At 40.2% G+C, this 10,619-nt stretch overlaps 1 protein-coding gene across 2 annotated transcripts; it reads left to right on the forward strand.

Annotated features, from left to right (window-relative positions):
• Positions 1-827: 827 nt before the first annotated feature.
• Positions 828-10,295, forward strand: LOC124128809 (reduced folate transporter-like). 2 transcript variants are annotated; one of them, XM_046492283.2, is made up of 6 exons: positions 828-913; positions 4,023-4,180; positions 5,184-6,162; positions 7,412-7,604; positions 8,163-8,304; positions 10,090-10,295. In XM_046492283.2, the coding sequence occupies exons 2-6, from the start codon at positions 4,043-4,045 to the stop codon at positions 10,225-10,227; spliced, it is 1,590 nt and encodes a 529-aa protein (XP_046348239.2). In that variant the 5' UTR covers positions 828-913; positions 4,023-4,042; the 3' UTR covers positions 10,228-10,295. The 2 variants fall into 2 exon arrangements, with proteins under 2 accessions (XP_046348239.2, XP_046348238.2); XM_046492282.2 differs by lacking the exon at positions 828-913 and adding an exon at positions 925-1,145.
• Positions 10,296-10,619: the final 324 nt, after the last annotated feature.

Consider the following 10,619-nt stretch of genomic DNA (forward strand, 5'->3'; position numbering starts at 1 on the left):
TTGTAGAATATGTAAACGGTTTCCGAGTTATGCTCTTGCTCAGGAAACATTCGTAAAAACTCCCAAACTATCAAAAGGCATCAGTTAAGGCAAAGTCTAATGTTTTCAAAAATCCCAAGCTATGAAAAGGAACCGGTTTACCACTAGACCTATTTATCTGCCAAGTTTGGTGAAGAAATATTGCACAGTTTTCAAGATATGTGCCAAGTTTGGTGATTTTCAGTCTAAGTCAAAGTCGTTGCCAGGGAAACTCGAAAAATACATTTTTCAAAAATTCCCAACTATGAAAAAGCGCCAGTTTACCACTAGACCTACTTAAGTGCCATGTTTGGGGAAGAAATATTGCACGGTTTTCAAGATATGTGCCAAGTTTGGTAATTGTCAGTCAAAGTCAAAGTCGTTGCCAGGGAAACTCGAAAAATACATTTTTCAAAAAAAACCAAACTTTGAAAAGGCGCCAGCAGTTTACCACTAGACCTACTTATATGCCAAGTTTGGTGATTTTCAGTCCTTCAAAGTCGTTGCCAGGGAAACTTGAAAAATACATTTTTCAAAAATCCCAAAATATGAAAAGACACCACAGATAATCTAGGCCACATAGATTTATTATTGAATAGATTTCAAAACAACAACATGTTATCTTTATTCATCAAATGTAAAACATATACCGCACAACTTTAGATATACTTCCTCCGCTTTGACAAGACCAACTGTTCAGGTATTGAAAACTGTCCCGTTTCGACTGTATTACTGGGTCGGTTTGGAACTGAACTATTTCGACTAGTGCTGATTTGCGCCGATGGCCAGGGGAGGTCACTCTGCCCTTCGTTTCATTTCGCTTCCGGGTGTTCTGGTGCACAAGCAGGAAGCGACATCAACAGACATTCAACTTGAATTGTGGCCAGAGTTGGAGGTTTGTCAACCCAGTTAATGATGAGTGACGTTTGTATCTTCGGTGGAATCCGAGTTAGGATAGTATGTCCTGAATTGACAAGGTCCCCAACAACCTACGCTTGTCCGTTGTACTAGGCGACGATCAATTTGATCGGGTGGTCAGGGTCTATGCAGGCCTAATCGCACCCTGAAGTTCTAGATCTTTGTTGACATTATCCATCACCAGTGACGCAACTAGGCTAATTTGAAGTGTAAGCAAAACTTGTTTTACGAGGGCCCACTTGGAGGGTTTAGGGGTATGTTCCCCCAGAAATTTTAGAAATTAGATGTTATCTTACATTTTGGAACATTTTAGGTTAGCATGGTTAGATTTTATTTGTAACAATTAGAAATTTATTTATTATAATTTGTTATTTGTAATATATATATATCCCCTATAACATGTTTTCGAGCCTCATCTCTGTTCGGGGGGAGCACGGGTCGCCCAGTCGATTTGCTGTGCAGAGTTGCGTCCCTTGGGCACGCCAGAAACCTATGATTGTGGGTTTGAATCCCAGTTCGCCCCGCTTATATTTCTAGGTTTGGGAATCTGGAATCTATTTTGAACTTGACTGTCATGGATGGGCTCGAAATCAGGTGACACTAACAAGATAGCTCATGAGGCTTTATCATGATTAACTATCCAGTTGTAAACAGAAATAAATGTTTTCTAAGGTAGGACTCAATCTTAGTGTATTACGATTGTCATTAGACACGTAATGAGAAACACTTCTTAGGGGCTCAAAACAGCAAGGATGCGTGTTTGACGACACATTTTAGGCTTCATTCAAGAAACATCTTTGATGAAATTTGAACATTAAAACAAATTGATAATATTACTTTCATGTGTTTCTACATGTTCATTCGTACACTACTGCCAAGAAGTTCATTCCCCTAACACACGTTGGGAGCGAGTGTAACACGCATGTGACACGGGACCAGGTTTCAGTTGAATTTGACAAATGTATGAAATGAATTGTGAGATAAAACAAAACGGTGAGCTGTGAATCTTGAGTTAATGAGCGGCCATAAACACAAGGTCGGACCGTCTTAATTACTGTTCGGTTGCTGGACTTTTATGGCATGAACCATTCCACAAGGGTCCAGTCTAGCCATTGTGGCTAGCCAACAGTAGAATTAGAATAGCCCTTCAGCAACCCATGCTTGTCATAAGAGGCGACAAATGGGATCGGGTGGTCAGGCTCGCTGACTTGGTTGATGCATGTCACCATATCCCAATTGCATGGATCGATGCTCATGATGTCAATCACTGGATTGTCTGGTCCAGACTCGATTATTTACAGACCACTGTCATATAGCTGGAATATTGCTGAGTGCGACGTTAAATAACAAACAAAACAAACCATGTAGTTGAATACCAGTAATATTATCTTTCCATCCACCCCCTACCAAAGTCTCTCCCTTGTCTTCCCCTTTTATTCAGTTCAAATTCCAATCGTGAATTCCACGACCAATAATACGAGCAGGGATTTATCTAGAGCTGCTTAGAGGCCGATATGCAACCCCAAGTCTGCAGCAAATGTCTAGAATCCCCAAATTGGAATTAAGACATCTGCAATTCATCAATTTCTTGTTAAAAAAGTTACCGTATTTGACGTAATAAGCGCCCAGGGCGCTCTCAAAATTAGAAATAGGGGCCTCTTATTAGACTAAAATTTTGGTGGAAAAAAACAGAGTTGAAAGATCGTAAATGACGTGGTTTATACTGACAGCCTGAAATGATACAAAAGAAAAGTCTGTGCATATTATACACGACAGATATATTTTTCCAGAATATTTTTGCCCATAATTAAGGATGCATATAACACACAAGTGCATATTTTAAGTCTTGTGTACTTTGATCAATCGGAAGGGGTGCTTATTTGTATTGTTCACTCGCAAATATATAAGCAAATATCACAGTGGGCGCTTATTACGCCAAATACGGTATAACTAATGTGATGGCCTGGTCAGGTCGACTTGAATTTCACGGATATCAGGACCTATAATAGAGAGGAACATGGTTAATGCTTTGTTGAACGATGTTGCAGTTTCAATAACATACACTGTTAAAGACCTCTGAATTTAAGAAAATGGGGACTTTAAAAAAATGCAAAATTTGAACAAAATAACTCTTTTTTTTCCCCAATTTCGAGACCATTTTGAAATTGTTAATGTTAAGTTGTTAAGATATTGCATACACATCTTTTAGTTTGGTGAATACAACTTTTAGCTGATTGAATTGTTTGTTGATTTAATGATTTAACGTAAAGAATATGATTATTTCACTTCCCTATGTTGGAATGTTGTCCTGGTACTGATTTCATGATTCAATTTGTATCGTGGGTTGAATCCCGGTTCTCCCCAATTATGTTCCTTGGCGTGTCAGCACCCTATTCATGTTCGTTGGATTCACCAAAGTGGTAAACGTCTGAGACATGCAACTCTCGAGACTTTCCTCCCATATCAAGCTGACACACTATGATATAACTGGAATACTGTTCAAAGTGGTGTTAAACTCAACTCACTCACTCAATTTGTGTCACGATAATTCGTTCATGACACTACAGGTATTCATTTAGGAGTCCAAACTAAGTGCTGTTGGCAGGCGAAGTGGGAATAAATAAATGTTATTTTGTTGAAATTTAGGATGTTCCGAAAAATATATTTTCACAATTTTAGAGATATTTTATAATGTTCAACATTGCAGTCAATAGAGTTATGAAAAACTAATTAAAGTGTTGTCTTCCTTGATCCTGTCATCAGTTGAATACAAGTCACTACAAAGCTATAACATTAGTTGTAACTAAAGTAGCATAAATAGGGAAATTCATAAACTCTTTGGGAATTTTACAAACATTTGCAACAAACATGGGTTGAATATCGTCAAGGTCAAGGTCAACATGCTACACATATAATCTTACAGCATGATGATTGATCCCTTTACCTGATATGGCAGTAATACTCTTTTGACCTTTGACCTCAACATTTTCATATTGTAATATCCACCCACTCACACTTTTGATCTTTAATCTGATACATGTGCTGCAAGCTCTCATTTGCTGACTCACCGCAGTGTTATGTTACAGATGTGACACGCTACTTCACCATGGTTACCTGGAAGGTGGCTGTAGTGTCCCTGTGTGGAGTTGGCTTCCTGAAGGAGCTACACTTCCTTGGAATGTTCCGAGACTCCTACCTGACTTCAGCAACGTTCAATCTCACCCAGGACCAGCTGGAGTTTGAGGTAGGTGTTCTTTATCTCACCCAGACCAGCTGGAGTTTGAGGTAAGCATTCTTTTTCTCATACAGGGCAAACTGGAGTTTGAGGTGAGTATTTTTTATCTCACCCAGACCAGCTGGAGTTTGAGGTGGGTATTCTTTATCACACTAAGGACCTGCTGGAGTTTAAGGTGAGTGTTCTGTATCTCACTCAGATCAGCTGGAGTTTAAGGTGAGCAGTTTTTATCTCACCCAGACCAGCTGGAGTTTGAGCTGGGTATTCTTTATCACACTAAGGACCTGCTGGAATTTAAGGTGAGTGTTCTGTATCTCACTCAGACCAGCTGGAGTTTAAGGTGAGCAGTTTTTATCTCACCCAGGACCTGCTGGAGTTTGTGGTGAGCATTCTTTGTCTCACCCAGACCAGTTGGAGTTTGAGGTGAGTATTATCTATCTCACCCACACCAGCTGGAGTTTAAGGTGAGTGTTCATTATCTCAACCAGACCAGCTGGAGTTTGAGATGAGTGTTCTGTATCTCACGCAGACCAGCTACAGTTTGAGGTGAGTATTATTTATCTCACCCAGACCAGCTGGAGTTATCCTTCCTGTGGATAATGGATATGTATGTTTGTACCTGGCCTATCCTGTGTATAATAGATATGTATGTTTATTCTCGTTTTGTATTGTGTTTGGTGGATATTGATGTTTATTCCAGGTCTGCCCTGTGTATAATGGATATGAACGTTAATTCAAGGCCTATCATGTGTATAATGGATATGTTTGTTTATTTCAGGCCTGTCCAGTGTATAATGGATATGAATGTTTATTCCATGCCTATCATGTGTATAATGGATATGTATGTTTATTCCAGGCCTATCGTGTGTATAATGGATATGTATGTTTATTCCATGCCTATCCTGTGTATAATGGATATGTATGTTTGTTCCAGGCCTATCGTGTATATAATGGATATGTATGTTTGTTCCATGCCTATCCTGTGTATAATGGATATGTATGTTTGTTCCAGGCCTATCCTGTGTATGCCTACTCCTTCCCCTGTGTGCTGGTCCTTGTGCTGCTCATCACAGACCTGGTGTTCTACAAGCCTACAATATCACTCGGCATCTTGGCCCTCATAGCCTACACAGCTCTCCTCACATGGGGCCGCAGCCTACTGGTCATACAACTATCCATATTCACAGCAGCCTTCAGTTCGACAACCGATATTGCTTACTTCGGCTATGCTTTTGCTGTAGCCGAGCCTGAAAAGTTCCACAAGGTTGCAGGATTCTCTCGAATAGCTTTGCTTCTGGGAAGACTGCTTGCGTATGCTATAGGACAGGTGTTGGTGCAGGTGTTCTACACAGACTACTTCGTGTTGAATTGTCTAACACTTGGATTCATGTGTTCAGCGTTTGTGTTTTCTGTGTTTCTCCCATCAGCCTCCCTGTCAACTTTCCAGCAGGTAATCGAACGAGAACTACAGAGTCCCAGTCATGGCATGTATCAGACTCAAAATCTGGCGCCAGGGGGTAGCCATGGCAACTGTTCAATTCAAAATGGTCACTTGCAAGGGGAGACAACTCATGCAAAAAGGGCAGGTAACTCTGCCCCAAAAACTTATGACCTCCCCGGGAGCAGTCTGGACTCGTCTGCACTCCCCTGCACGGCAGGACCAACATTCTATGACATAGACACAAGCTCTCTGGGGTTTTCCTACAGTGATATGATGTCCGAGTGTTCGGACATGTCCAGTCTGGACAGGACTAGAATCGAGGAGTCCCAACAGCTGGAGGAAAAGGAGAATTTAAAGGAGAAGTTTATGTTAAGTGTGAATTCGTTTAGAGAAACCTATACGGACGTTTCTGTGATACTGTGGTCTGTGTTTTGGATACTTGCAACAATTGTAGACTTTCACGTGGGAGCATCAGTTCACCTTCTGGCAGAGGAGCACCAAGTACGGAACTCTACAGATGCGACTGTGGAATCGGTGTATCTCCTCATTGGTAAGATCATGGGTTTGAATACAAGACTCTTACTGTTATAGACATACAAGGGAGTAAGTGGGGGCATGGGAGGCCAAGTTGTTAGAGGCAATGCAGTTTTCTGTGTGGAGTTATGTCCCTTTGGCATATTAGAGATGTTTCAACAAAAATAACAACTGATTGTCAAACTTTTGTTTTATTACTGAAATATGTAAATTCGGAGTAATTATTGTGAGTAATACGTCATGCTAGAATTCAAGTGAAGTTAACAACTGATTGTCAAACTTTTGTTTTATTACTGAAATGTGTACATTCACAGTAATTATTGCGAGTAATATCTCATATTGGAATTCAAGTGAAGTACCATATTCACTGTAATAAGTGACCCAGGTGCTTGAAAACTTGACAAGGGGGAGGGGTGCTCATTCATACCAAATACAAATACATTTGTTTGACATCAAACGTCGATGAAACAAAAAAATTATTTATACATGGCACTGACATATATATCCCTATACACACTGCTGTGTGTTACAATAAGCTATTCTAGCCCCAGATAAGTTTATCAGAAAAATGGCTGCCCTAAGCTGCAAAGTCAAATAGGTGCAAAACAAGGAAATCTACGAAAACTAAGATAAAAAGTGTAGAATTGTGTGCATAATTATCAAATATTTGTTGAATGTACGATAAAATTGACTGCAGACATTTATTTTGTTGGCTTCGAAATACAGCTGTGACTGAACAAGAATAAGTTAAGAAAAAGTCTTTATACCTTCCGTGGTCTAGAGGAAGAGCACCCGCCCACAGAGCAGAAGGTCCGGGGTTCGATCCCCGGTCACGTCATACCAAAAGACATTAAAGATGGTACTTGTTGTTACCCTGCCTGGTGCTCGGCATTAAGGGGCTAAAACAAGGACTGGTCGGCGTGGAGTCGCTATACTGTGTCTGAGTGGGGAATTCATGTTAAACTGCGACACGGTATCTCAGTGAGCTAGCACTATAAATCGGCATCAGTCCAGACTAGTACAAGCTACCACACACACATGTGCATGCACATGGCCATATATATAAGTGCAATACTCTTGGAAGCAACGTTAAAGCCCATTTCACCTCTCCTCACCTCTCTTAGCGCAGTTAATTATTTTGATTCCAATCCATCAATTCCATCAACTATCAAACCATTTATCAAATGAATGCCCTGTTTTGAAACTCATATGGTTTCCGTGATAACATGAAATTTGGTTAATTATTTTTTTTATGATTATTTCAGCAATATTATGTGTCCTGATGACAAGCTTCCTGACAGTAAATTGGTCCAATTTTGAAACTTTCTTCCTGGGAGGCACATCGCTGGTTCAGAGCCTGCTGGTGGCGCTGATGGCCGTCCTTGACAACATCTGGATGAGGCACTCGCTGTACATCGCCTTCAGGGTCCTCTACCAGATGACCATCACGATAGCTATGTAGGTTGCCTTGGTTACAAACTGAAATCTCACACAGGGCTCGATTTGAGGAACTTGAGTTACCGGTAACTTGCACCCATAATGGGATGTCCTCAGATCTATGTTTAGCGATAGCGAGAACTAAGATCTGATTTTAATGAGATTGAGATATTAGGTTGCGTTTGTCAATATGTTGCACTGGTGCATTTTTTATATAGACAAATCGAGCCCTGTCACTCTAGTCTTAAAGTTGTAGGTCTACTGAATATAACTTTGTTGTAAATGTGGGAATTGAATTCAATAAACTATGTTATAAGAGGAAAGAGCTGAGGGATAACCTTCCCACCGAAATCCTATTTCACTTTCCAACAGGGGCGGTGGGGTAGCCTTGTGGTTAAAGCATTCGCTTGTCACGCTGAAGGCCTGGGTTCGATTCCTCACATGTGCACAATGTGTGTAGCCCATTTCTGGTGTCAAACAATACTCACATAATTCTCACTTACCAGCGTGTTTCTAGAAATAATAATGATACTTTTGATATTTGAGTTTTTACCATGAATTTCTGTCTTGTACATGCAGGTATCGAGTGGCTTCTTTTGTCACTGGTAAACGGTTTGCGTTTGTGTTTGGCATCAACATGATGGTGTCTGGCGTCATCATACTCATCTTCACCTGTGCAGCAGCCATCAACAGAGATACCACCTTCACGGCCTTATCCCAGGTGATCATCTTCCCTCACTGACTCTCAGATATATATATTTGGTTTCTTACAGGTAGAGAGGGAGTGCTCATGTTGTGCATGTGCAGGTAATGACGATGAAATTGACTACGCTCCCGTTGGCACAGATCAGCACGTACTATTATGGGCTATTGAGCTCGAAACTAGAACTTCGGGGGGGGTACTCTCATGGCTAAAGCATTCACTCATAACAACAACGACCTGGGTTCGATTCCACACATGGTTACAATGAGGGAAGCCCATTTCTGGTGTCCCCTGCATGATATTGCTTGAATATTGCTAAAAGCGTCGTAAAACCAAACTCACTCACTCCTTGTTAGCCGAGACAGGACACGCACATATCCATTATACTACTTGTAACGGACCTACCACTACCCCTTTCTTCACAATTGTAACTCACTGAACTCATACCTAGTCATACAGATTCAATTGTCAGATCACAACTCAATTTATCCTGGTTTACCGGTAATTACTTCTCTATAGAGGACACTTGTCACTGATTTTATGTAATATCCCGGAAATTTTATATAATATCCCGCGGATTTTATTATTCAACTCTCGTTTATATTGTAACATATGAACGTTACTTGCTAGAAATTAGTTTTGCATGTCAACACAATGAAACGAAATGTAAAATCAAGAGACAAATGTTTTCTTTACATTGCCGTGGAACATGCAAACTTTGTATCTGTAGCCCAGGGAGTGTACCACTAGGCTACAGAAGCGCTGATAAACCCCAATGCTTTTTGAATGTCTTCTACCATCAAGTACCATACGCCAGCAACAGATATTTTACGCCCATTACCTGAGCTTCATGGAAAGTATTTTTGAAACATAAAAATGTTGATATAAGTTGGTTTAAGTTTCTTTTTTCGGTTTATAAGTGAACTAAAACACTTACCCTCAGGTTTTTATGAGATTTAAAACCCTCATCCGGATGTGTTTTATCGTACGCATAAGTTCTTGCAGTGTAATGTGAGTGCTCACTGTTGGTCGTGGCTTCATTGATTGGTTAAACACATCAACAACGTCGAAAAGCTGCGGTGTGGGTGATGGCAGAATACAAATTCAGTGACATTATTCAGTGCAATAATGCATCCAAAGACATGCCCATCCTGTTATCTACCAGTCAGGATACTTGAGTCTTCTAGAGGCGTGGCCTTATTTTTTTCAGTTGATGCGACCTTAAATGCAAAACAAATTGCTAGGTTAACCAATCAAATGCCAAGGATTGTGTATTGGCAAAAACATTATGTTGCAATATATTGCGATACATGTATCTATATTGAGATATGTATCATGATATATTGGAGTTGTTGTGATTGACAGTGATTGAAACTGATCGTACATGCAGATCTTATTTTCTACTTACTAAAGTAAATATTACGATCTCAAAGTCGGCATGGTTAGTTGCTGCAATTTTCTAGTCATGGAAATGGCAGATGACAACGTGAGAGAGAAATCACTTCCATGTAACAGCCGTTTTGTTGATCAATTTTGAAGGGAAACATCCTTTGTGAATACATTTCTGTGTAGATTTTATGTTAAATGATACAGATAAATAATGAAACTTGTTATATAATTTGTACCCAATCTACCAGGCCACAAAAAAATATTGCAATACGCATCGTTTGAAAAGTATATTGCAGCATACTGGTATTACGGTAATGCCATGCAGTCCTGCAAATGCCATGGAATCACTTGCATGTTATTTATTACCGTTTGTACAAATGTATATATATGTCAACAAACTGTCTCTGTTTTCAGTTTGCCATTTACTCAGGCGTCATAGGATTCTTTGGTCTGGGGATGATCTGCAGGTCGATCTACGGAGTCATTCTACACAGAAGATGTGGCAGCTCGAACCAGACTAGAGACGACCTTGATACTTTAGTGACAGACTGACCTTTACCTTGATACTTTCATGAGAGACTGACCTTGACCTTGATACTTTCATGAGACTGACCTTGACCTTGATACTTTCATGAGAGACTGACCTTGACCTTGATACTTTAGTGAGAGACTGACCTTGATACTTTAGTGAGAGACTGACCTTGACCTTGATACTTTCATAAGAGACTGACCTTGACATTGATACTTTCATGAGAGACTGACCTTGATACTTTAGTGAGAGACTGACCTTGACCATGATACTTTCGTGAGAGACTGACCTTGACCTTGAAGTCTGCCCTTGTCGTGTACAAGAGTCTCTTGTCCATATTGCAGTTGGTGACTGTGTCTATATGAAAGTTATGTGATATCTTAACAATGGAAACTGAGACATTGAACACTTTTCC

The sequence above is a fragment of the Haliotis rufescens genome, unplaced genomic scaffold, assembly GCF_023055435.1.
Source record: "Haliotis rufescens isolate VD_foot unplaced genomic scaffold, xgHalRufe1.0.p SCAF_9, whole genome shotgun sequence".
Lineage (NCBI taxonomy): Eukaryota > Metazoa > Mollusca > Gastropoda > Lepetellida > Haliotidae > Haliotis > Haliotis rufescens.

Coding starts and splice junctions, on each gene's coding strand:
- LOC124128809 (XM_046492283.2), top strand. CDS start 4,043: ATGGTTACCTGGAAGGTGGCTGTAGTGTCCCTGTGTGGAGTTGGCTTC. Junction 4,181..5,183: donor AGGACCAGCTGGAGTTTGAG/GTAGGTGTTCTT, acceptor TGTTTGTTCCAG/GCCTATCCTGTGTATGCCTA. Junction 6,163..7,411: donor ATCGGTGTATCTCCTCATTG/GTAAGATCATGG, acceptor TGATTATTTCAG/CAATATTATGTGTCCTGATG.